Below are 27,808 nucleotides of genomic sequence, written 5' to 3'. Positions count from 1 at the left end.
GAAAGAGTAGGGTGTGGGAACTGGGTGTCCCCAGTCCAACATTGACCACAACACTACAATGGATCTCGTTCCAATAGCAAAATATGCACAGAACAGTTGCAATCTAGTAGCAGAACAAGCTCAACTTGGAAATTTTTGCCCAGGGATGCCCTCTCCTCCCGGGCATAATATCCAGCACAGTAACAAATCATTATTTGCTGTTAACTGAACATGGGGGATCGTTGGGCTTGCATTCTGCACCCATCCCCTATGTATATTACAACACTTCCATATTTGCAGCAAGCCATAGTTTGGTGTTATATCTGGACCACAAACTATGACTTTTCTCTTCTCTACAAACCCAAATTAAATGGTTGGTTTGGAATCCTGGTTTGGAGAAAAGAGAATGAACGCAGAAGCATTTACATTTTCAAGCTGTGCAGAAGTAGATGACATGATAACAAACACTATGAATCAGACACCCTTCCCCTCTCCTGGTAACTCAAATTAGGCACATGCTGACACAAAGAAACAATGTTGTTGTTTTTTAAAACCTACCAAGAAATTCTAATAATTATTAATCCAACTAGCATGCTTTCTTGATTTGAACAAGCCAGTGCAGAACAGTGGCTCATACAGAGATGCAACAGGAGCTGCTTCTGGTGGATTCTAAACTCGGAGGAGTGACTGACTAATCACAACCAAAGAAGAGGATTTGTTGGAAAGGCTCATTGGAAGGAGGCAAGGAGAGAGCTGTGATTCATACAAAGTGAAAGTGGGTGGTGCTCTTTGTGGGCAAATAATTGGGGCTCACAACTAAAATTATCAGTAGAATTGTCCAATGCTAGTCCTACCCTTCTTCAGAACACATCTCAATTTGTGCTCTTCAGGGGGGGAAAAGAGGGAGAATACTTCACTAATGAAATCTCTCTGCAAAAATGAACTAAGATCAACTTGATCAAAGAGCAGGATACAATTGTGTGTGTTAAATGCCATCAAGTCGCTTCTGACTTACGGCAACCCTATGAATGAATGGCCTCCAAAACATCTTGTCGTTAACAGCCTTGCTCAGGTCTTGCAGACTGAGGGCCGTGGCTTCCTTGATTGGGTCAATCAATCTCATGCTGGGTCTTCCTCTTTTCCTGCTGCCTTCAGCTTTTCCTAGCTTAAATAAAATTAAACTGCTCCATCTCAAAGAAATCTACCTTTTCTGGAGGGAGGGATAGCAAATAATTAAATCACCCCTCTCTCAACCATTCCATACCAAAAAATAAAAAACCCCTCATAACCTCTTATTCAAATCACATTGGGCCTTCTATGATCTTACCTCCCACACTCATTTCCGGAAGGGAATTATTTGTCCATGTGTCCCATGTTAGGACAGAACGAACTAGTGAAGAGCAACCATCACTGTTTCCGTGCAAACACAGTAAAGAGATTCGTGATTTTCAAATATGACAGACATGACGCTCGTACCTAGCATAGCTTCCTCTGTGCCAGGCAGTGCAGGGTGCGATACCATACTGCCATCCTGCACTGCTGACAAAGTGCTCAGGCATTTTCCATACAGGCTGTGGACTTTTGAAACGACGAAGGTGCTGAACTGACTCTGGCAGAACAGGAGATATTTCTGCCACAGAGCTGGGTTGTTGGGGTGCAAGAAAACCAATTTCTGCCATTCCTTGACAACAACCGATGGCTCCCAAAACTCTGTGCAAAGCTTCAACCGGGCCAGCTTCAGGTCAACGTTGTTGGGGTTGCTCTCAATAGCTTTCTCTAGAATTGCCAGCTTCTTCTCTAGGACCAGCCGGAACGACTTCTTTCTCTTTTCTTGTTCTCCCTCATTGATTGAGTAACAGCTGGGACCTCTCATGAGTTCATCCTTAGAACAAAAGGGAAAAAAATTGTGAAAGTAAAAAAGAATTGAGCCACAGAGTACACAGCTGTCCTGAAAAGTCCACAGCCCATGTCGACAGCAACCTTTGAGCAAAGGATGAAAGAGCCAGCAGCCACAGGCTCTGACAAATGACTCCTCCCGAGACATGAAAAAGGTGCTTTCACCCTTTCACTTCCCCATGAGCAGCTACAGAAGCTTTGGGAAGAGTTTTACCCTCATGTGCTAATCATATGAACCTGCCATATACCAGATCAGACCATTGGTCCATATGGCCCAGTACTGCCTACTCTTTCTAGCAGTGGCTTGCCAGGGTCTCAGGCAGATGAAAGCTTTTCCCAAGACCTGCTGCCTGAGATCCTTTAACTGGAGGTCCCAGGCACTGAACGCCAGACCCTCCTCCGTGCAAAGCATGTGCTCTACCAGTGAGTGAGCCACAGTACCTCTCTGCCAGTGTGGTGTAATGGTTAAGAGCGGTGGTTTGGAGTGACGGAGGCTAATTAGGTGAACTGGATTTGTTCCCCCACTCCTACACATGAAGCCAGCTGTGTGACCTTGGGCTAGTCACCCTCTCTCAGCCCCACCTACCTCACAGGGTGTCTGTTGTGGGGAGGGGAAGGTGATTGCAAGCCAGTTTGAATCTCCCTTAAGTGGTAGAGAAAGTCGGCATATAAATACCAACTCTTCTTCTTCTCCAAGACAGAGTTCCTGTCGTTGCCAACGTTGTGTGTGCATCTGCTAACAGCCCCTTTCCTGTGACTTGAGTGGACAACTGACATGCCTATTAAAGGGTCTGCCAGTGTTGCTGTTCAGGCTAGGGAAGAAAGAGTTAAGAAGCCCTTTGCGTCTCAGATTGCACAAAAGTACACAGACGAGAGGCATAATAAGAGAGGTCCTTGAGCACAAGGTTTGGGTCTGGATGGGAAATTCCTGGAGGTCGAGACTACAGATTACAATGCCTACCTTTGCTGTATTATCAGCAACCACCATGAACAACATCCCCAGCAGCTGTTTAAACCAGGAACTCTTAGGATTCCAGACAGGCATCAGGCCTTCACCAACAGCACTGGATTGTAAAAGCCAACTGCTTAGGATATCAGCTTTTGTTTTTATATGAATAACTTTATCATTTTAACTGTAAGTCACCTTAAGCAGGGCTATGACAAGGCAGCACAAAACTTCCCTATATAAATAAATGTGAAAGACCTCTACCTGAGGCCCCGGAGATCTGCTGCTGGTCAGGATACACAATACTGATCCTGCCAGACCAACAGTTTGACCCAGTATGTGGTAGCTTCGTGCGATCTCCGGTCACATTGCCACAGTGCCTTGCTCACGGGCAGCTTTTCCCATCGCCCCACATGGCCCAAGCCAAAATACTGGGCTATATGGCTGCTGACCTGTCTCAACAATAGGCCTGGTCAGGAACTTCAAAACTATATTCAGAGGAAAACGTTCTGCAGGAAACTACAAAGGGGGAGGCAGATGAGTCATTTAAAGAACAACCCCTGCTGATTCTTCACCTGCTGTGTCAGCCCAGATTGCCATCTCTGTGGCCAGCGTATCAACCCATGAAGCTGCCTTATACTGAATCAGACCACTGGTCCATCAGAGTCAGTATTGTCTACTCAGACTGGCAGCGGCTCTTCAGGGTCTCAGACAGAGGTCTTTCACATCACCTACCTGCCTAGTCCCTTTAACTGGAGATGCCAAGGATTGAACATGGGACCTTCTGCGTGCCAAGCAGATGCTCTACCACTTGGCCCCTCCCCAAGTTTAATCATTAAGTTTAATTCTGGTTTGGCTGTAAGTCTAGCCCCTCTTCTCAGGGCTTCAGGCAGACTGTTTGCCTTACTTCACAAAAACTTTAAAAACAGCGTGAATGCAGTTTTCTAATTCCTTCTCCACCTAGCTAAAGGCAACAAACATTTTAAAAATAGTTGCAAAACCACTCCAGAAACTGATGGGCAAAGTGTGGAGAAGAGGGCCCGTTTGTACTGAACACAGTGAGGGAGTTTCTTTAAAAAGGTTTCATCATCTCACATTACTCGGCAGTTTTAAATCTTAACACACACTTCTTACCTGAAAAGAAACAAAATCCATCCACGTTTTAACATCTGTGGGGTTTTCTCTGACTTTCTTGTTATATTCTTCCACTTTTGCCATTAGGCCAGAGTGCCTGTTCTCACAGATCACTTGTGGTTCCTCCTGCTTCGGTGTGTCATGCTCAGGGGGACCCTTTCCTTGTAGCCATAATGTGGTCAGTGGATCATAAATCCCAAGAGGATTTACTGAGCTTGTAGCAGGAACATCATCTGTGCCCAGCTGCGAAACAGGTATCCAAGAACTTGAACAAGATGGGGAACCCTGACTTTTACTACAAACTGGAATGCTATCCATATTCACAAGCTTCAAGCCATCTTTTGTGAAGTAGCGTTCAGGTCGCTTGTGGGATCGCTTTTTCTCTGCTGCTGAATTTTCCCAAATTATATGTTGCCTCTTCCGATCAAGGCCAAGGCAGAAGCCACTTCTCCTCTTGTACCTTTAAAATCAAATTGCTAAAACTAAGTACTTGCAAGGCAGTGGGTAAAGAGGAAATGAATACTTCTCAAACAAGATCATCAGGGTACTATCATATACTTTGGATTAAGCAGCAAGGCAGAAACTGATCTCAATGAACTACAGGTTGGTTCTAAATTTTACCACTTGAATAAAGCTAGGGGGAGAAATACGTCTCTGCCCGCCCTTCAGTAGCCCGCTGAGCCCCTCCCACATTCTGCTTCGGGGGGGTGGGGGTGGCAACAGATCCTTAGGAACAGCATAGGTAGCAAGCTGCCTTTCAACCCAAAGAGGGTCCCCAAGGCAGCAAACATAACATTTCAACATTTAAAACATTGAAAAGAAAGTATACATGAAATGATTCAATAAAAACAAATAAACACACATAACACCAAAAACCAGGGAGGAGGATCAGTAACAGTTATTGGGGATATACCAAATCAAACAAAAAAGTTTTCACCTACTGGCAAAAGACAACAATGGAGGGAAACAGATGAATCTCCCTGGAGAGGGAGTTCCAAAGTTTTGGCACCACCACTGAGAAGGCCCTTTCTGGGGCACCACCCATGAAACCTCAGATGGTGGAGCACCCAAAGCAGACCCTCCATAGATGACTGGAGTGGACAGGTAGGTTCACATGGCAGGAGGCAAACTTTCAGGTATGCTGGCCCTAAGCCATATAGGGCTTTAAAGGTCAATGTCAGGACCTTGAATTGAGCCTGGAAGCACAATGGGAGCAAGTGCAGATGGAACAAGACTGAAATGATGTGGTCCCTTTGACCCACTCTAGTTCTGACTGCAGCATTCTGTAACAACTGTAGCTTCTGGACCATCTCCAGGGGCAGCCCCACGTAGAGCACATTGTGACAATCTAAGCTAGATGTTAACAGGGCATGCACCCCAGGAAGGGCTACAGCTGGTGAAAGTCACCCCTGACCACAGGCAGAGCTCTGCAGCTGGAAGGGGAAGAAACAGACAGAAAAGGCCCTCTTCTCCACTGTCAGCAGAAGTCATTCCACCAGATCTCAGCCTTCCACTTCATTTCTAGATCAAAGTGCTAGTCTTAGCTGTGGACATAAAGACATAAGCCCTGCTGGATCAGACCAAGGCCCATCAAGTCCAGCAGTCTGTGCACACAGTGACCAACCAGGTGCCTCTAGGAAGCCCAAACAAGACGACTGCAGCAGCATTATCCTGCCTGTGTTCTAAAGCACCTAATATAATAGGCATGCTCCTTTAATACTAGGAAGAATAGGTATGCATCATGACTAGTATTCATTTTGACTAGTAGCCATGGATACTAGTCATGATGCATATTTATTCTCTCCAGGATCAGAGGAACATGCCTATTATCTTAGGTGCTGTGGAACACAGGCAGGATGGTGCTGCTGCAGTCGTCTTGTTTGTGGGCTTCTTAGAGGCACCTGGTTGGCCACTGCATGAACAGACTGCTGGACTTGATGGGCCTTGGTCTGATCCAGCATGGCCTTTCTTACATTCTTATGTTATGTTCTTCATATTGCTAAGAATACTATTTGCAACAACACCAAGTATTCCAGAGAAGGTAAGTCCACTTAGCCTAAAATAGCAAAGAGCTTTTGGGTCCAGACAGAATGTAGGACATGATCTATCCAGCTTGGAGCACAAGTAATTTGCACGGGTCTCCCACAATGAAATATTTTCTAATGCCACTGTTTATCACCATGGATTACAGTTTCAGAGGGCAGCTGTGTTGGTCTGCAGCAGAACTGCTAGATTCCAGTTCAGTAGCACCTTAGAGACCAACACGTTTTTCGGCGTATAAACTTTTGAGAGATAAAAGCTCCCTTCATCCCTCTGAACTTATGATCAGATCTGATACAAGGAGGTTTGACTCAAAAGCTTAAACCCTGAAAATACTGTCCATCTCTAAGGTGCTACTGGACTCAAATCTAGCTGCTTATCACCATTGTAAGTCTATCAAGAGACAGCTTGGTGGAAGGGTCAGAGTGTCAAGTAGGATCCAGGTTCAAATCCCCACTCAGCCACAAAGCTCATTGGGCTAGTTGCGCTCTCTCCCCTTCTCAGGGGTGTTGGAAAGGCAAAATAAAGAAGGGAGAACCTCATACACTGTTTTGATTGTCTTGGTGAAAGGGCAGGATAAAAATGTGTATGATGACCCTCGCGTCCATATCCACTATTTCTAACTGTACATGTCATTACCTTGCAATGTCTCCTCTGTACAGAGACTTGTACTGCCAGTTTGCAGGATCTGGCTTCTTATCTGTTCTGAACACTTCTGCCGTCAGTCCCTGAACATCATCAAGCCAAATTGAGTGACTGCTCACATCTGAAGTTTTGTCTCCTAAACTGGAAAAAGGAGGAAAATCGTATTTCTTAAATACATACTAAACCCCAACATTATAAAACAAAAGGCATTACAATTCCCACAGTAAATTACTAAACATCAAAAATCAGCCATCCCATGATGACAAAACTGACCTAGTAGGAGAATGAAAGCTACTGCTCAAGCAATACTGTACATATCCAAAACAGACCTAAAGAATCATGAGAGCGATGCAGTAGAAATGGACTCTTAAGGAGTTTCCAAGATGAAACATGGAAAACATTGTTATTTGGGGAGCAAGCAACTAATGAAGTTAACAGCGAAAATGGAGCACAGCTTTCATCCGGAGAGCCCATCTTCTTGATCTACTTCTTGCTGGGGGTCTTCTGGAGACTATATGTACTTGACCTTCTTGGCTTTTTTGTCCCTTGACAGAAGATTCTCTATCCCTTTACAACATTAACATGAACTTACCTGTTGAACTCTTGGGTTTGCTTTCACCTCCATTGGGGGTTGGGTTTTTGTGCTTTTGCGATTATCTGTATACTATATGTAATTTGCATTCTTGTCACATTGATTGTCATCCATTGTGAATATAGCTCATAAGACTTTTTAGCCTAGTATTTTTTTGTTTTGATAACTTGATAGCTTGCACAACACTGATTTGTTTGATTTTGTTTACGATTGTTTATACAGGAGGCATCACTGCACATGAAGTTTGCAGAGCTTAAGAGGCTGAGAACTGAGTTGTATTAACTCACAAGAAAGAGGGACTCCACAGCAAAGAAGGGAGGAGTTGAAAGAGAATTCTTCAGTGTCAAGGTGAAAACCACAACAGATTAAATCTACTAGCAATGACACAGAAATTCAAGAGGATTAACTATTTACATGAATTTTGAAAATATAGAGACCCCCCCCACACACAACCTTTATCTTTTTAAACTGGAGAGCCAAGGGATTAAAACCCAAACCTTTGGAATACAAAGTGTATGTTCTACCAGAGCCACAGCACGTTCCCAAGTGCATGGCTACAAAAACCACAGTCTGGGCTCTCAGGTTCCAAAAACAAACTTTGCCATTCCAAGCCCAGCCCCATTTCTGCTGTGAGCAGGTACTCAAATGTGTCCCATAATGTTTCTCATTAACTTATTCTCATATTCTTGAGCTGCCTTATGTTGCACTTTGTTCAGAAACTGCAAAAAAATGAGGAAATGATCAAGACCAATGTACATTCAGTAACAAATAATAATAAAGCATACTTACGTACTTCGATTCTACACCTTTTCCTTTGTTTCTGTCACCTTCTCCATCCTCGGTGTCTGATTCTGAATCGCAGGTGCTGTATTCTCTCCTACTTCTTTTTTTAACTTTTTTGTGATGTCGCTTCTTTTTCTTTCTTTTCTTATCTGGTTTTTGGAAACTTTCACTGCCGTCACTTTCTCCTGATAATTCCAATTGGCTTATATGAAAAAGGACAAAAATGAAGAATGAAGCAAGCTACAGTAGTGATATGATTTGCAACCCAATTCTAAACATGGAAGGAAGACCTGACATGTAATGTTAGGAAAACTGTTTTAAAAAATGGATGAAATCCGTCCTTAGGCTAGAAAGAAAGCAGAGAGCTGAACTGAACTAAAGTTCAGTTAATTTCTTTGTAGCATTTTTAAAAGTTCTACTCGTCCACAGAAAGCAAATCTTAAAGGTAAAATAAGCTATAGGAAATACATTGACATCAAAGTAAAAAAGGTAAGTTATCTCACAATCCTAAGGACTGGTTCAGGCATGAAGACTGGCATGCATAGACAAAAGCAGGCATTTCCCAGATTGCAGTGGTAAATTTTCCACTACGGTTACTGGGAGAGTGTCCTATGGCATCCATGCCCAAATAGGCAGCATGTTATCACACAAGCAGCCCATTTCTGAGGGGGGGGGGCGTTAGGCAGTGGCCAGGAGCAGCACAGCCTGCCACCTCCACAGAGGCTTCCCAGCTGGAAAAAAGAAAAATAAACAGACCTAAAATAACTAAGTCGAAAAAAATGCCCCACAGACTTCAGCAAGACTACGCCAGCTATTTTGCTGGCATAGCCCTGCTGCAGAGGCCAAAGGGGTTAGGAAGATGCCTAAAGGCAGCTTCACCCCCAGGAACGCCTCCCAGGATGCCAGCATGGGGAGATTCGCTGGGGAAATGCCGGCAGGAAGCCGTGCTGGCATCTGAGAGCCGTGCTGCCGCTGCGGTCTAATGGGGCCAGCATAAGTCACCCTATGCCAGCGTCCGTGCCAGTTTGCACGGCGCAAGTGGCATGGATGCCGGCTTAGAGGTCACACTGGCTTTTACGGACATTTGGGCCCCATTTCAGGAATGCAAGTTAAAGTGCTTCTGTACGTTGTGGATTCTTCATACATACCGCACAAAACATCCTTGTGAATTACCCATTTAGCAAACACATTTAAGGCCAATTTAAAACAGAAAACTCAAGTATGAGTAGCAGAAAGGGAAAAATAAAATACCTGTACCTTGTATCTTAAATTATTATTAATAACTTATTTAGGAAATTTCTATGCTGCCTCACCTGGGACCTACCCAAAGCAGCTTAGAGAGTAAAATATAATTTAAAAAATAAATGCCATATATTATTAATTAAAACCCAGCATAACAGAACATAAAAACATAAAACATCCAGCAGCTTAAAAACATAGTTCTCAGGCTAAACTGAGACTTTGAAAACGATTTTTCAAAATCAGTATTATATAAAACAGTGATGTAAAAGTGATTCTTTATTAATGTTTCACTTTAGAAAATTCACACAACTCCTAACCTAAATTAGGTACGATTATCATATAAATTAGGTTGGTATTTGCGATCATTATGACAGCAGATCCTTGACTGCACAAAGCAGGAAAAACAAATTGTTCCCAATAATAAACAGTTGGTTAAGTAAGGGTCAGCTAGAGTTCCATAATTCCACTTCCTGATGGTTTTGAACCCTGTATATTTTCTTCTGCAGGAAGGACAGAAAATTCTGAGCAAGAAGGGGAAGAGTTACTAAACTCCTCCTTCCTCTCTCTCCTCCCCATTCCTCAGTTGCTTTTCTTTAAAAATGCTACTAGGAGAAGTCATGCCTACCATGAGACATTTGTCCCTAAAATGACACATTGTCTTTAATTTTTTAAAAAGGCCATTAAAGACTTCCCACTGGAGAGGACATTAGATGTTGCTTCAATTATTATGAAAGTCATTCACTTACAGAAATGTAAACTTTGAAGTACTGTCCCTAACTGTTTGAACTTTCGAGTTATTATAGCTGTAAAATCCAGCAGGGTATAAATTGGACATATCTTTGAAAGGAAAACATTGACCATTTGTTCTCGGAACAGTAAACATTAACCTAAAATTACTGGCTGGGATCCAAAGGGTGCCAGGAAGTGTTCCATGTACATTCCAGCAGGATTAGAATTGCATGTGTCACACAATCCTAAATGTATTTAATCGGAAGTCGGTCTTATTTTCAAAGGAATTTAGTTCTTACAAAGCATACTTAGGGTTTCAGCCTTAGAAATTTTAACTTGCTTCAAGCAGCAATTAAAGGCAATTTAACAACGAGGGGAATGGGGCCATGACAGCACATCCATCCATATTCTGCTGCTGCAGCTGTGCAGGTAGTATAGGGATGCCAGCCTCCAAGTGCGACAAGGGGATCCCCTGGAATTACAGTTTATCTCCAGACTTTAGAGATTGGTTCCCCTGGAGAAAATGGATGCTTTGCAGGGTGGACTCTATGGCATTGTACCCCACGGAGGTCCCTGTCCTCCCTAGGATCCTTCCCCAAATCTCCAGGAGTTTCCCAACCTGGAGGTGGCAGTCCTACCCCCCACCCCCTGCCAGTTGCCTGGCAACCCTAGTAAAATAAACTTTGCTTCAAGAAGCTAGGAAGTTGATCCACAGTGAAGTCTGGCTCACTGGCTTGGGGAAAGCAAACGCTGTACAGGACTAGGTTGTACATTTTCCAGTAAGAACCACAGCTAATAATTTAATTCATTACTGTGATTAGTGGCAACCCACTATGTAACTTCTCCAAGCACATTTTCCTTATGGCTAGAGAAATTGATTTTGTTAATATTTCATGCAATAATAGAAAAACAACCTAACAACTAGGATTGCCAACTCTGGCTTGGGAAATTCCTGACATTTGGAGGTGGAGTCTGGGAATGGCAGGGTTTAGGGAGGGGAGGGACCTCAGTGGGATATAATGTCATTAGAGTCTACCCTCCAAAGCAGCCATTTACTCCAGGGGAACTGATCCCTGCAGCCTAGAGATCAGTTGTAATTCTGGGAGATTCCCAGGCCCCACTAGGAGGCTGGCAACCCTATTAACAACCCCTGTAATAATGACAGCTAGGCAACCATGCTCATGGAAAGCCCTCAAATACGATCAGCATCAAATGAAAAGCTACCACACAATCCCTTTAAATAAATTGGATATTTAATTAATATAACTACAATATGTAGCCAAACTTTTATAAGCAAATGAAAGCTGCCAAAGAGCACACTACCTTACAAGTGGGGATTTCTCTGAGGGAAGGTCTGTGACCTCTAAAGAGTGCTGGTGAAGTCTCAATGCATCTTCATTGCGGAAGCTTGAGTTGATAAGCCAGCTCAATTCTGCAGACACAGAGGAAAGGTAGATCAATAAAAAGAATTCCCACTGTGTTTTGTAAAGCTGGGGATTTATTTGACCAGCAGACAATACAGCATATAACAAATGTGATTAGCACATCAATAACAGTCATGTATTATAGACTTTGGAAGTATCATGAAGCAATGGTCTAATATACAATAAGTAGAGTACCTGCAGGACCTGTGGAGGGCATCTCATTTCCCCCAGTATCCCCCTCCCTAGGGATTTCCTCTTTCTCTCCTCCTGGCAGCCCCAAATCCTCTCTTCTTTCCCTGCTCCCTTCTCTCCTTCCCACTCACCAACCAACCTTTATCTGCCACCCCTCTCCCCCAGTCTTCAGGTTTCCCTCCTTCCTTTCCCCTGGAAGCCTCTCCACAAGAAAAGTTGGGTCAAGCTCAGAAAGTTGCACAGTAGCAAGTTGCTTGTGTGAGTTGCATAATGGCTCCCTCCAGGCCTGGCCAAGTCATGCAAGTTGTGGGGTGGAAAGTTGCCCAGGTAGGTCACATGGTGGCTGCCACCAGGACCAGGCTTGGTGATTCCTCCCTCCATCAGAGGAGGTGACAGGGGAGGGGGTGGAGCCATTTCTAGGGCTGTTTTGGACTCCCAATGCACCCCTGTTCCCCTCCCCACATTGATTTACAGAAACCAAATGTTGGACGGCTCAGAAATAGTTCTGGGGTTGTCAAAAAAAACAAAACCAAAATGGTCATTGAGATCTCAGAACATAGTCTTGCAAGAGCTTAGTGATCATTCACTTCTCAAAGCTACAAGTGTTGTTCCTATTATTTTGGAGGGCTTTAATCCCCCAGTGTGTTTTAGATTTCAGATCTTTCTGTAGACTTGGGGCTTCCCTCAGCTTTGTAGAGAGATAAAAACACACACACACGACTATCTGTGGCTCTACTGTGTGGATTTTGTTATTCACACTCTACAGACAGCTTCAGAATTTCTGCCTCAGTCAGACCTGGCCATGGTGATAGTCACCATTGCAACTCACTCTATGCGGGGATGTCTTTGAGGCTGTTTCGGAAGCTTCAGGTTATACAGAATGTGACTGCTGACCAATACATCGTGGTCATCCCATATTCAACCTGTACTTAAACAGCTGCAATGGCTGCCTATTGGTTTCCAAGTCAAGTTCAAGGTGCTGATTTTCACCTTTAAAGCTCCAAATGGTCTGGGACCTTCACACCTACAGGATCCCCTCTCCCTGTATGTCTCCCCAAGAATGCTTCGTACTTCATCATGAGTGGTGGGTGCCCAGCCCACAGGTGGCTCGACATCCAGGCCCTGCAGGATCTTTCTAGATTCTATAGGGCCTGTAAGATGCAGTTGTTCTGCCAGGCATTCCACTGAGGACAGTCGAGGACAGTTTTCTACCACCTATTAGCAGTGCTGCCTGTTTTTGACAGAAGTCTGGGATGTTGGTTGTCGGGAGCCAAATGATCATGTTTCATTCTGATGCCTGAGCAAGTACCCTATTTTACTGATTGTGCTTTAAGATCTTATAACTATGTCTTATCTCTATTGATAGATTGTTTATTGAATGCTGTGTGCCGCCCCGAGCCCTGTGACCCAGGGGAGGGGCAAGGTATAAGTCTAATATAAATAAATAAATATACAATACTGAAAAGACAGATGCCTCCCATCTAACAGTAAAACAGAATTTTACAAGAACAATACTAGAAACAGAAAAGAGCAAGAGTCCAGTACCACCTTAAAGACTAAGAAAAATATTTTCTGGCAGGGTATGAGCTTTCGTGAGCCACAGCTCACTTCTTCAGATACTAGAAACACTTTGACTATGCCACACAATCAGGAAGGATGGGAACTATATCAGAAATCAAACAGGCATTTGTCACCAAAAAAACAGCAACCGGGCATCCAATTGCCCCGATTCTTCCTGACATGTCATCATTACATTTTGGCTTTCCTTGCTCCCACCCAGTATGTCAATAATACAGAGCAGAGGCATAGACATACAAGATATGTATCTTGTTATATGATTCAGGAGCTAAAAGGGAGAACTGAAGGTTTGGTTGTAGAGAGAACAATCTGATAAAATTTAACATTTCCTCATACAGCACAGAAGCCCTTTGAAAGATTATCTGCTGATATCTGCATTATCACTAGGAGCAGCCTGCTGTATTTTCCTGTTGTCCTACATTGTATGAAAAAGCAGCTTTACCATTTGAAAATGCAGGCAACAAGGTTTTCCCAGAAAAGTTGATTTTGGACAGGACAGAGGTACATTCCTTAGAAAAACAGTGTCCAGCTAGCTCATAAAGTATCAAACAAACTCTATTATATTCATCTCTGCAAGACAGGGAAACAAATTTTCTAGCATGGTGAAATCGGTATTCTGTGTTGCCTGGGCTAGTAGTCTACCAGTGCAAAGTTACACTCTTTTAAGTCTTTGAAGTTAATGGGCTTAGAAAAGTACAGTTCTACTTAAAATTTCACTACCAGTTCCTTCGGGCTTTAAGATTATTTATGGATAGCTGACAGAATTTTACTATTCGACTTTCAGAACACTGGAATATCTTGCAAAATTTTATTGAAATAATGGTAAAATAAGAAACCAAAATTGCTCCTGTGTAGATGGGCCCAAAACACCCACAATGAAATAGTGAAAACATCTATATTATGGGCCCTGGCAAATATAATTCATGATGAAAAGGTAGGGTGAACAATGATTTAGTGAATACGAAAGTGAACACAAAGAGGCCAGAAACCAACCTGAGTTGCTGTATAATGGTATCTGATTTATCTTTCATTAGAGAGCAAGGTAAACAACACCACTATGGGCCTCAGATTATGAGAACGTAAACTATACTGGCACCAAAAGGTAACAGCATTCAATACTATTTGCTGTAATGCAGCACCTAGTTTCCGTTCACATAACCCATTTCCTACTGCCTTGGGATCACAGAATGTGGTAGCAAAGTTACATTAATGCTTAATGTTAAAATCTGTAATTGAAACAACTATATCAAGAAAATTCCACAAGCATGCAAGCGGTGATGGGGCCACCTGCTTAGCCCTTTCATCTTCAAATATTTGTGTGCTACATTTGCTGTCTTCAGATGGTCAGGATTCTTGGGAGTTTCAGATGATCAGGCTCAGACCCTGATTCAGCTTCCGAGACGCTATCTGGTGACTTCTGAGGCCTTCCTGCATTTGCTACAAACGTCCCAATAACATAACACAGCATAAAATTTTATTTCTTTGCTTACTTCATTTGTCCCATGCCTTTCTCCCCAGTGGCGAGTTTAATAACCAATGAGAGAGGAAGATCATTTTATCCCACATGCTTTAAAAGGCCCTCCTTTCATAGAATCCCTTGGTGTGAGTATCTCCTTAACAACATAAGTTGGATATTTCTTTAGGATGGCAAATTCATGAAAATAGACAACTCATCAAAGTGTAACAATGTTTTGGATGTAAACACAGAGACTATTATCTCAAATCTCAGGGGGTGGGGTGATTACAGTTTACCACTTTGCACTATATATATACATACATATATTTGTAGAACATCGTCTACCAGAGATTTTGAGAAGCAAGCAGAGTAAAAATAGATTTACAGTTCATGTTAAGAACATTTTCCTGGGAGTAAGTCTCACTAAATACATCTGGATAGGATTCTGAGTAGAACTATTTAAGATTACTTGGTTGGGCTGCAGCCTAAGCGAACATGCTTGCAAGCAAGCCCAGCTTGAAAGCAACAGGAGTTACAGACCAAATCTCAGCAGCTTAGTCGGAAGTAGGCCAATAGTTTTGGAGACCATGCTTCCCTCGCAAATCCCTCTGTCGGCATTGGGGACCGCCATATCTTCTCATGAACAGAATCCCTAACAGCTGCACCATCATACAAAATGAAGCTCCCTCCTTCCCACTTGCATCTTCATGCCAGGGAGCCACTTCACTTGTTGAATTCCTGCCTTTCTAGTAAAGGGGGGGGGGGACTGTGAGTCGAGAGCGCCTTGGCAGACGCTTAATGTGTGTGTGTGTGTGCGTTCAGTGCTGTCAAGTCGCTTCTGACTCATGGCAGTCGTCCAAAATGTCCTATCTTTGACAGCCTTGCTCAGACCTTGCAAATTGAAGGCTGTGGCTTCCTTTATTGAGCGAGTCCATCTCTTGTTGGGTCTTCCTCTTTTCCTGCTGCCCTCAACTTTTCCTAGCGTGACTTAATGGGCCTCCCTAAAATCTGAGGCACCAAATGCTCATTGCTGAGGGTGAAAGGCTGTCACTCTGCACAAAGGACGGAGGAAGCATGAAAAGGGCAACGCAGCACCACGGGGTGCCTCGACTTTTCTAACCCTCCCTCCACCCTCCTTTCTGGTATGAGCATCAAAACCAAGACGGCTGGTAACGTCTCTTTGTCTATGGCCATTCATGCACGGGAGGCTTTGCCAAAATTGGATTTGCCTCTCTCTAGATGCACATTTTTCCCATCCAAATTCTCAAAACTCTGCACGGGGGCTCATTTTTTGAGCTTAGATGATTTGGATGGGGAAAAATGTGCATCTAGAGAGCGTAAGGATGTGTCACTGGCCACCAAGACTAGATGGATTCATGCCATTGTATTCCCTATTACTATGCATGGGTGTGAAAGCTGGACAGTGAAGAAAGCTGATAGGAAGAGAATAGATTCCTTTGAAATGTGGTGTTGGAGGAGAGGGTTACGGATATCCTGGACCGCCAAAAAAACAAATCAGTGGGTTATAGATCAAATCAAGCCTGAACTGACCCTAGATGCTAAAATGACTCAACTGAGGCTGTCGTATTTTGGTCACATCATGAGACGACAAGAGTCACTGGGAAAGACAGTCATGCTAGGAAAAGTTGAGGGCAGCAGGAAAAGAGGAAGACCCAACAAGAGATGGACTGGCTCAATAAAGGAAGCCACGGCCTTCAGTTTGCAAGATCTGAGCCAGGCTGTCAAAGGCAGGACATTTTGGAGGACTTTCATTCATAGGGTCGCCATGAGTGGGAAGCGACTTGAGGGCACTTAACACACACACACACACAGAAAGAGCGGCAAATCCAAGGCCAAGCCTCCCGTGCATGAATGGCCTCTATGTCAACAGGCGCTTTGCCCTATGAAAACGACTGCCTGGGAGAGGTCATAAACCTGGGCCTTTTACAGGGAAGGGGCCAGGCTAGAAGCCACGGGCACACGAAGCCAAAGCTAAGGGGCTAGTCAAGAAGGAGGGGGTGGCGGTAGGCCCAACGGTAATCTGGAGGGCCAGCCCATTGGGAGAAGAAGAGGGGGGGGTAGGAGCTCACTACCTCTCCTAGAGTCCTCGCTCTCGTTCGCCGGCGCCTCCCCCGGCTTGGCGGCCCCCGCAAACGCGGGGAAAAGAGCCATCGCGTCGGCCCACGGAACGCGCACCAACCGCCGCCACCGCCGCTTCCGTGACCCCACCAAACAAGCCGCGGTGAGGCAGACGAGGTCGCGCGAGTGCCGCCAGCGGCATGATGGGAAATGTAGTTTCGCCGGCGTTGGGTGCCAAAATGGCGCCGGCTGCTGGTTACCAAGGAGAGGCCATCTGGGGTGGCACGAAGTACTAACGTAGCTCTTTTGGCTACAGGCCTACAACATGTAGTCTTTAAGGTGCTGCTGGACTCCTACTCTTTTCAACATATATCATACCTGGGATAAAATGAGCAAGAGACTAATCATGTGACATATTTTCGTGTGTGTGGACTACAACCCACTTTATTCAGATGCGTGGCCCTTTCGCTTTACGTAGGAGATAGGTTCCTCAAACCTTCGGTTTGTGAGCCTAAAATGTAGGAACTACAGAGCGAAATGTAAAATTTAAATCAAATCAAGCATAATGCGAGACCATTTGCTAGTTCTGCTAAGCCACTGACTTAACACATGTATTGGGTAGGACATCCTCTTGTTTGTTTTGCAGTAGACCACGGTTTATTTCTTCTGTGATACGTTAAAGGGGTACCCCCTGTAGAATTATACGTGAAATAACCTTTTATTTGGCTTCTTTACCCACAGTTACAGCTCCGGTATACCCGCGGAACTCATCAAGAACAATATGGACTGGTGGGCGGACCCCCTTGCTCGACTATTCACACTTATTGACAAATATGGGATTCTCCCAGATTCCTGGCTAAACTCTATTATAATTCCAGTTTTTTAAAAAAGTGGCCCGTCAGCGCCTGAGAACTACCGACCAATAAGTTTACTTTCTATACTAGGGAAACTGTACTCTAAACACCTGCAGTTAAAGCTATCTGAATGGATGAGCACTCAAAGGTTCCTGGGGAAAGAACAAATTGGTTTTGGGGTGAACCATTCAACCTTAGACCACTGCATCACATTGTCTTTCCTGGCTGAAAAATACCTTCACTTCCCTAAAGGGAAGTTATATGCTGCCTTTATAGACCTTTGTTGTGCCTAGAAAAACGCTATCCAGATTAGGTCAGATCAAAGATAGCGCACTGGAGATCAGGAAGTAGTTTAACAGCTTGCTCTATTTAATGGTACCAAGTTAAAACATACAAGCCGGGATCAAGTCTCTCCAGCCCAAAACACAAGGATTCAGACTGCAAAAATAAATCACCCTTCTGTTCAGTATTCTTCCCCCTTTATACATTTTCTAACAGCAAAGATACTTTTCTTGAATCACCCCATAAGCATCACTTCTTGGCTACTGAAGTCAACAAGAATTTCTGCATTAAATCAGTTCTTTAGCTGAGACATGACTGTTCCTTTCCACCAAGATAACACTCTTAGCAAAGCACAAGAGAAGCCCGTACTGTTCAAGATGTTACAAGTATTCAGAAATGTTAGTGTATGTGTGTGCTTTTGTGCAACTGTTTGAATAGAGAGAGAACACAGAAAAGACTCTAATTAGGACTGCTAATAAATAAAAACTAAGACAAATGCAGTCCTAAATAAAACTACCAGCCATTTAACTGAAGAACAGTCAGCTACATCTGCTGTTCTGCTGTGTTACGAACCATGATAGATGTACATGTAAAATTTGGCACTTGTCTTTTTTAAATACCTGGCAACACCTAGTTCCTAGCTGTTTCTGGATATCTGGAAAAGACATGCATGGATTTTTTTACTGTCCCACAATCTTGTCACTGAATCCTTCTTTACTGTGCTACCTTCTTGCTGCCTGTCCTGATTCTAGACTCCATGTGATGTCTTTCCCAGTCTCACTTTCTCCTTCAAGTCATTCTATCCATTCTTTCTGTACTGGTGCTTAGACATCTTCAGTCAGGTCTGCTGAGTGGAAGGGACAAAAATCTCAGAACCCTGGTCATCTCACAGTTCCACAGAGCTGGGCAAGCCAGGTAATGTTTGGGTTGCATCTGGGAGGAGTGGAGGGAGGCCCTAGAAGGAACATTTCTCTGGGGGCCTGTGATGGCTGTCAGCAACCATGTTTTGAGTTACTCCAAACACCTACAAAACCCTCAATGACATTGGACCAATGTATCCAACAGTGCTCACCTGAGCAAAGACTTTTGAAGGTGCAAACAGGTAAAACTGGCAACTTCTGATTCATGTGCATTGTCTGTGGTGGCTCCCACATTATAGAAGGCCCCTACCTTCTATACCTATTATCTCCAGGATCAGAGGAGCATGCGTATTATCATAGGTGCTGTGGAACACAGGCAGGATGGTGCTGCTGCAGTTGTCTTGTTTGGGGGCTTCCTAGAGGCACCTGGTTGGCCACTGTGTGAACAGACTGCTGGACTTGATAGGCCTTGGTCTGATCCAGCATGGCTTTTCTTATGTTCTTGTGTCCCCTTTGGCTTATGCCTCTGGGTATGCCCAGCCGCCATTTTGTAACTTGCTTCAATCATTGAGCTGCCACTTTGTGACTTATAGTTCCCAAAACTCTTCACAAAAATTAAGTAGCACCCAGAACATAGAGTATGCCCTCCCCTGCTCTGAATCATCTCTCTATACAAGATGCTATTCTCTTTACCAAGTACATTCTTCTACTTCATATATATTTGAAAAGTATAAAATGTATTTAATACTATGTTTATATACTGCATCAGTAGTTTGTTTATTTAAAGCCTGCTTTTCTCTCAAAAAACCAGGATCCATGTTTGTTTAAATGCTAACTGTCCATAGGTAGCTCCACCAAGCATTTTGATAAGCGTGTGTCCAGTGCCTTCCATGTTAGTGTATTTACTTAAAGAAGTTGCTGTCTATAAAGTCTGCTCTGGTTTCTGTCTGAACTCCAAAAACATAATTTTCTTCACTGCTAAATTCTTGGCTTGATTTACCTGGGGTTTTGGCTTGTTCCTTTTTGCTTCAGTCTGCATACTTAAGCAAAATTAATTATTTTCCCATAAAAAATGCCAACTTTTCCTTTTTTTGCAGGACATGCATTTTTATGGGGCTAGCTGCCATTGCAAATGAAGCAGGAATTTCTTTTGTTAACAGATTCAGCTTTAATTATATTAAAGGTTCCCAGGCTTGTTTCATTCTGTTTTTCTGATCTCCTAGGAGTTGAATCAGACTTTTCAGTGCAGGCTACCTGTACATCAGCTATTTCCAGAGAGTGTGCAGGTGCTAGAAGTTCTGTTACTAATTCAAGTCCTTTGCCTTTTATTTCACTCAAGCTGAGCTACGACTTACATTTCTTTGTCAATCCTTTTCAAGTAAAACATCTCAGCATTTGTTTTAGGGTTAAAATAATTTGAGAGCTCTTTTAGGACCATTTGGAAGGAGTGCATCAAATGCATTGTAAAAGTCTTCTCAATAAGGCAAAAGCAAACATTTGAGATTTTTAGAAATGCCCAGAAGTAGAAATCAGTTTTGTCCATTCGTGTGTGTGCCTGAGATTTGTGAGAATTTACTCGCATTGCTGATTGAACATCCCGCAAGAGAGTGTTCTGTGTACTTCCTTCTGTCAGCTCCCCTTTTTCCTACAGTTGTCCCTGCTACCAGAGGGCTTTATAAACTGTTTGCTATTGTACTATAGTAAACAATTCAAAAAATGGGAAGATTTTACAGGCCTGAAGTCACACATACATTTTGTATCTCTTCTGCTGCACAAAACAAAGTAGTCCCCCCCGTCACATTCTTGTTTGCTTGCTTTGCTTGTTTGTCCCGTTACCTTTCACTTCACTACCAGATGTATCATTGCTTATGACTGCATGGATACCTTCAGTTCAGTCAAACGCTAACGTAACTTATTGAACAAACTGCACAGTCATCCTAGGTTGCAACTCCCTGTTCCTTTTTCCAGGCATTACTTCTGTCTGTGAGAACTTGTTTCTCCTGAAGAAACAAACACACTTTGTAAATATGCTCTGTAGCTTGGATCCTGAAGTGTTTCCACACACACAAGGATTTCCACCCTCTCCCCCCCTCCATGGCAGCCTGACGTGCCCCCCTAAATCCTGTTCCAAGGTTCACTGGTAGGTTCATTTCCTGAAATGTTGGGACGGGTTTCATAATACCTTGCGCAAATGAAAATGCAGGTACAATAAATTTGACTTTGCGAGGGTGTCTAGTACAGTCTTTTCCTTGCATTTCTACTTGTGCAAGAGATCTAGCACAAGCGGAAATTTTGTGCCAGGATCCAACTGTTACGGGGCAGTGGAAACGTTAATATCGGGCCAGTCAATCAGTGTCATAGACTTCACCGACTCAAGTGTAATAAAAAATAATTCTAGTAATGTACAGCAGGATGGGAATTAATCAAAAGCAACGCTGAATACTCCCATTTCTTAATTGAGTAATTATACCAAGTCTAATTCATAACATTAACAACCTACAGAAACGATTGGAGAAAATTGTGAATTCTTTGTACCCTTGTGCCTTGTTGATAATGTTTTAGTTCAATGAGGGTACAGAGGAAGGGAGGGGAAGTCAGCAAATAATGTAAGTGACAGACATGTTGACCAACCAGGAGAGTATATTAATGCTACCACCCAAGAGGATGGCACGGATAGGTTTCCATACTTTGCATTTCTGAACAGATTGGGGATGGAGGGCAATGTCATGATCTTCCTGCCCATCCCCACTATGAGATTGTGTGCTGTGTCTAGGGTTGCCAGTCCCTCTTTGCCATCGGCGGGAGGTTTTGGGGGCAGAGCCTGAGGAGGGCGGAGTTTGGGGAGGGGAGGGACTTCAATGCCATAGAGTCCAATTGCCAAAGCAGCTGTTTTCTCCAGGTGAACTGATCTCTATCAGCTGGAGAGCAGCTGTAATAGCAGGAGATCTCCAGCTAGTACCTGGAGGTTGGCAACCCTAGCTGTGTCCCTATGCCTGCTTTCTGGGATTGCTAAATGCCTCCTTGTGCCCACTCTGAACATTAACTGCAACATGGTGTAATGGTTAAGAGCAGCAGACTCTATAATCTGGAGAACCATTCCCCACTCCTCCACATGAAGCCTGATGGGTGACCTTGGACCAGTCACAGTTCTCTCAGAACTCTCTCAGCCCCACCTACCTCACAAGACGCCTGTTGTGTGTGTGGGGGGGTGAAGGGAAGGCGATTGTAAGCTGCTTTGAGACTCCTTAAGATAGAAAAAGCAGGGCATAAAGGCCAACTCTTCTATACACGAGTGACCTTTTATCTCTCTGAAATTCGAATCCTTTGGATGATAGATGCAGTCTCTGAGAATTTCAAAACTGAAACCAAAACCAATGAAAATAAAGACTACAATAAACAAAACAAAGAAAAAGAAAATAAAACAAAATTATTAAAAAACAAAACACACTCAAATATGATAACAAATGGTACACATGCCTGCAGTTTGCATGTAATGCCAAACCACGGTTTGCTATTGCAAGAATTAACATTTTAAAAATCAGCACTACATTTGATACTGTTCTTATCAGTACAGATGTAAATTTTAGTGATGTTGCATATTATTATTATTATTAGGAAATCAACAATTTTGCATTTGGGTTCTTAGAAACCTTGAGTATATGCCATCCAGTTGGGTGCTGTAATTTAATGAGAGAGAGAGAGAGAGAGAGAGAGAGAGAGAGAGAGAGAGAGAGAGAGAGAGAGAGAGAGAGAGAGAGAGTCTAAATTTGCATTTCAACCAGTAAGTATTGAGTTGTACTTACCAGGAATGCAAATGAGCTTCAACACAGCAGAGAGTCCTGGCAAACTATGGTTTGCATTAAACAGGAAATAATTAAGTGGGTACAAGCCAAAGGGGGGAGCACAGGCCATGTTCCCATACTGCCAAACCATGGTTTGGTTTTGCATGTCTACTGACCCCATGTGCAGAACCAGCAAACTGGCCATGACCTAGTATGAACTGCAAGTTTTACAGGCACTTACGGAATAATCACATGAAACACAGTCTGGGGAGAGGGGACAGTAGAACACCCCTGCCCTTCTAACTGGCAACTCTGTCAAAAACTCCAGAAGACCTTGTGCTTAGATATTATCAGGTTTTATCAGGTTCACCTTTAAACTCTGTTTTTATTAATTTATTTTTCACATTTATAGCCCACCCTCATTCCCAGCCACTTACTGCTGAATTAAAGAATACTTTTTACTTGATAAAGTGTTATAAAACTAGGGGCATAAGCAGCCCTTTAGTAAAACAAATATATTGAATTATATCTTATGGATGGAAAACCATTTCCCGAAGGCAGCTGAAAAAGAAAAAAAATGTATTTCTGTCTTCATTCCTTTTGCCATTGCTAATATGATTTTACACTAGCTGTTACAGCACTTGACAAATTACCTTACCGTTCTTTGAATTAACAATCCCTGTGATTTATTTACTTCTCTGGGTGCTATTGATTACATTTTCAATTACACTAAAAATTTATTCGGCTGTACATTAGACCTGTGCTATTTAGATGAAATGCAACAGATATTTTTGTGACAGACAAAGAACTCAATTCTGGTATAATTATGGATAGCCTCACTGAAAAGCTAGAGAGCTCCAACAGCTTTTTCGAACACCTGCATGACAAAAGGATTTTTCAGGCTCTTTTATAATGGCTTGTTTAAATTTAGAGTTGAAATGAGCCTACAACATAGTATGATTTACTGACCAATTGTTTTAAATGTATGCACATAAAATGTAACAATGAAACAATATTCAAAAGCTGTTCACTTGAAGATACGTAATATATAACAGGCATAAAACCATCTGGACACACAGATATAGAAAATTTTCCACACTGTCAGAAAAGCTCCATTTACTGTATTAAAATGCCAAGTAAAATAGGGCAATAGCAAAATTATACAATCAATACCTAGTCATTACTAATCACAACAAAACATGTTCATTATCATGTCATCCCAGTACATCAAAAACAAAGCCCAATATATAGTAGTTTTTGTTGCTTTGCTAATTCATATTGTGTTTGTTTTTGAAATTTCTGCTTTTCCAACATGTTTCATATTCCAGCCTATATGTTTTATTTAGCATAACTGGGGTGAGATACCAATGATACTGAATTATTTAATTATTTTAAATGATAGTGTTGGTTTCTTGCTCAGATTTAGCAGAAGATATCTTCGGTGAGTGGCGAACTAGGACCCTGGGCAACCTGGGTTCGATTCCATGCTGCCACCATGGGAGCTTGCTGGGTGACCTTGGGCCTCTCACCAACTCTCAGCCTGGCCTGTCTCACAAGGTTGTTGTTAGAGAATGGAGGAGGGGAGAGCAACATTCAAAGCAGCTTGGGAGTCCCAACTGTGGGAATAAAATAAGAATATAAATTTTAAAATGCATGATCTATCCCATTGAATTGTTTTTTAACTTTACTTGAAATGTTGTTTTGATAAATTGCAGATGGGTTTGTTCCTTGGTACTGATACCTGTTTATTGTAGACATATGTATATTTTTAATGCTAAAAAATAATAAAATGTTTTACAACCCAGCTTAACATGCTTTTGCTGTGCAGCGCCCATTGCCAGAGCCACAAGCACATGCACCCCCACCAGAAGATTTCAGCATGTAATTCATGCAGGACATTAACATTTCCTTCTCTTTTTTTGTCCTACCAAATGTTCATAATGCAGCTACAAACAAGATGATAGCATTTGACCTACCACACTGAGTCAGCCAACCTCAGTAAATTATATTGCCAAAGTATCTTTTATTGGTCCTGAAATTATAAAATGATTTATTATTACATTGGACAGGCGGTGGAATTAGATGTAATATCATATCTCAGCAGAAAGCTCTCTGCAGTTGTTAAACAATCAATATGACAGAGGTTTGGGGCCAGTCAATACAGACGCTGTAAAGAGCCCCTGCAGTGCACAGAACTGGAATGCGCTGCAGTTGTAAACTATTGAACGGTCTTGCTAATGTGCAGAGGGGTTGTTGTGACCTTAATGTATTTTAAAATCATCATGAGTTACATTAAATCAAAATACAATATCTCTGCTTATAACCCACAGCTATTTATACTCACAAATGCTTCAAAGGTGTGAGATTCGTAACTCTGAAGACCAAGTACAGACACATACATTCTCAAATTGGAAATGACTTAATAGTAATGTGCCCCTGCTTGGTAGATGCAGACACATGAAAGTGTCTCTGCTGTGTTGGCAAGCTAGACAGTATGGAACATAGACGGCTTCCACGTGGTGAGGATTCTCCTTTCTGCATTCATTGCCTTTGCAAGCGCAGAAGCATCCACATTGGAAGGGGAGTGTCCACATGGAAGCTTTCTGGGCACTTTCCTCCATCGGCTGCCATTTTCCCTGCCATGTGTCTGAAGAGCTTTTAAAAAACAGTAATCTTAAAAGCCCCCAAAAGCTTTCTTGTGGCATGGAGGGTAAAATGGCAGCCACAAGGAGGTGAAAGGAAAGGTGTGAGTTGGGCCTTCCAAAAATGCTCATCTTCCCATCCCGATGGCATACTAACTCATCTGGACTGTGTTCGTTCAGAAAAGATAATAGCAAACCAGGTTTAAGAAAGAGCATTCTGAGGACAGGGATAACCTGGAATGTGGATGATTAGAAGAGGTTGTGAGGATGGTCCTAAAAGTATCAATCCAGTTTGGAAGAGGTCCGTGTAGAAGCAACCAAGAGTAGGCAACCTCAGCACAAGAGCCAAACAGTGGCACACGAGACTATTTTGCTTGGTGCACAGGGCTGATTCTCTGCCCAAGCAGCCAGAGTGAGCACTGGCAGCAGTGCGGGGGCCAGCAGGGCGGGAGAGGGCAGCAGCCATAGCTTATGTCCATCATCAGCTCGCAGGCCTATGTGGCACATGAAGACTAGCTGCACTGCGGGGGGTTCAGCTTGGTCCCCGCATGGTCTGTTGAAGTATGATCTTCATCTCTCCACCACCCTGTTGTTTGCCAGCACACTAGGATCTTCAAAATAGACACTGGAGGATCCCCCACCCCACCCTCACAACAAGAACCACCCTCTTTTGTTTTATAAACACATTACTTCTGGAGTAAATGACTAGTATTTCAGAGCATAGGTGTTAATATACCCACAAAAACTGAAACGTAACTGTAATTATGTTCTGGTTTTTAACAAACACAGCTAATCAGCCAAATACCCCGGGAACTGTTGGATTAAGGCAACTCAGCATGCTTGGATGTTGGGGGAGATGCTACATGGCTCTAGATGTGTATAGGTGTCATCTCCTTAATGAATGGGATGCCTCTCTTTGTCTTAACTCAGGAACTTCTCTCTGACTCCTCCTCTTCCTGTGGCCTTTGTTCTCGCTTTCTCCCTCTCTTCATGGCTCTGCAAGGAGCAAGATACATCTACAGGTCATTCCTGTAGAAGCGATGCCCACTTACCTGCGTACACATGCTGCCGGAGTGGTTGGCCATTTGCGATAGGACATAGTATTCTTTAGATTAGGCTTCTCTTTCTCCTTTCAGCTGCAACATGGATGTGAACTAAACCTACCTTAGTATACTTCTTTGAAGTTTCTTTACTGCACGCAATACTTCGCTTCTGTGACTGTGCAGCTCTGCTAAACCAACTAATACATATCCCCAATAGGAAGTTCACAACAGGATGGAACACGTGTTGGGGGTCCCTTTTGTTGCTGCCAAGTTTCTGCTAACTGGTGCTACTCTGCCACTGGGCACTGAAGTTCCCCTTCACAATCATGGCTAATAGTTGCTAACAGACTTATCCTCCATAAAATGCATCTCTTGCTGTTGAAAAGCCAGCTAGGCCAAGAGGCACCCTAGTTCAATATTTGTGGTACTCAGTGCTTGCTATTCTTAATTAAAAAAAAAAAAACAACGTTCATTTCTGGCCACCCATGAAGGTAAGACTTGGTTCCTATGACGTCGTTCCCCCCTTGCACTTCTCTCTGGCTGCCGTGGAGGTTGTCCTCGCTTCCTCTGCTGCTAGTATTTCCGCTTGCACAAGACCAGTGTTTTTCAGGAAGGCCTTGCAAGAGCAGAAGTGCTACCGGTTGAGGAAGTGAGTGCTGCCATAGAGGACTACAGCAGACAGGAGCACGAGGGGAACCGTGTCAGGATCCAAGCAGTTAACCCTGGTGTGCAAGACACCATACTTGTTTGAAAATTAAAACAAACTCTGGATACTTTCCCACTGCGTTTGTGAAAGGGTGATGGCAGGAACTAAGTTCTCGGATCAAGCTTCGGTGTTTGTACTGCTTAGCTTTTACATGATTTGAAAGCTTCCAGCTCTTTATGTTAAACAACCCCTTAAGTCATTAAAAATTCTATGAGTGATTACATATATGGACCCAGAATGCAAGCCCCTCTTTCTATGTGCACAGCCAAAGCCTTTCCTCAAAGAATCACTGCCTGACTCATCCAGGAAGTTGTATCCTATTTCATGTAAACAAAGTTTATTTTTAATAACCTGAGTTTATCAGAGAGAGATGAAACAAGATGGCGGCTAGCTCAATCTGACGGTCAAGGGTCTCTTTCTCCAAGGAGCTCAGGATGATATGCAAGATTCTCTCCCCCTTTTGTCCTGACAACAACCCTGTGAGTGTTCTGAGGGCCAGTGTGGTATATTTGTTAGAGCATTGGACTAGAATCTAGAAGATCCAGGTTCAAATCCTAATTCAGCCACAAAGCTCACCAGATGACCATGGGCCAATGTCTTGGGTGTTGGTTACTGGAGCGGGTGGGTCTTTTAGTTCCACCTCTGCCACAAGGCCTGCAGCTCAGTGTACCCATCCTCCAGCAGCAGCAGTTTCAGGGTAGGAACCACCTGCCCACTACAAGTCCCAGTGTTTCCCACAGCATGATGAATTTGACACAATAGGGCATGGTGCTCAGAAGAGCCATGGGTAGCATGTCAAAGAGCCACATGTGGCTCCTGAACCACTTACCATCTCTTGTACACATGAACACATGAAGCTGCCTTATACTGAATCAGAGCCTTGGTTCATCAAAGTCAGTACTGTCTGCTCAGACCGGCAGCAGC

At 43.2% G+C, this 27,808-nt stretch overlaps 2 protein-coding genes across 2 annotated transcripts in view; one reads left to right on the top strand and one right to left on the bottom strand.

Moving 5' to 3' along the window:
- The window catches only part of NRDE2 (NRDE-2, necessary for RNA interference, domain containing), a 35,493-nt gene extending 18,685 nt beyond the window's left edge, over positions 1-16,808 (bottom strand). The window contains exons 1-6 of the mRNA XM_056851836.1: positions 16,730-16,808; positions 11,307-11,418; positions 8,026-8,217; positions 6,635-6,781; positions 3,956-4,415; positions 1,456-1,861 (exon numbers count right to left, since the gene is read on the bottom strand). Of these exons, the coding sequence (XP_056707814.1) occupies positions 1,456-1,861; positions 3,956-4,415; positions 6,635-6,781; positions 8,026-8,217; positions 11,307-11,418; positions 16,730-16,808 (1,396 nt within the window). The remainder of the gene's footprint in view (positions 1-1,455; positions 1,862-3,955; positions 4,416-6,634; positions 6,782-8,025; positions 8,218-11,306; positions 11,419-16,729) is intronic.
- The window catches only part of CALM1 (calmodulin 1), a 153,914-nt gene that overhangs the window by 67,436 nt on the left and 58,670 nt on the right, over positions 1-27,808 (top strand). The window lies entirely within an intron of this gene.

This window comes from Euleptes europaea, chromosome 6 (genome assembly GCF_029931775.1).
Source record: "Euleptes europaea isolate rEulEur1 chromosome 6, rEulEur1.hap1, whole genome shotgun sequence".
Classification (NCBI taxonomy): domain Eukaryota; kingdom Metazoa; phylum Chordata; class Lepidosauria; order Squamata; family Sphaerodactylidae; genus Euleptes; species Euleptes europaea.
The sequence above is the reverse complement of the archived record's forward strand: the minus strand, read 5'-3'. Positions and strand labels throughout refer to the sequence as shown.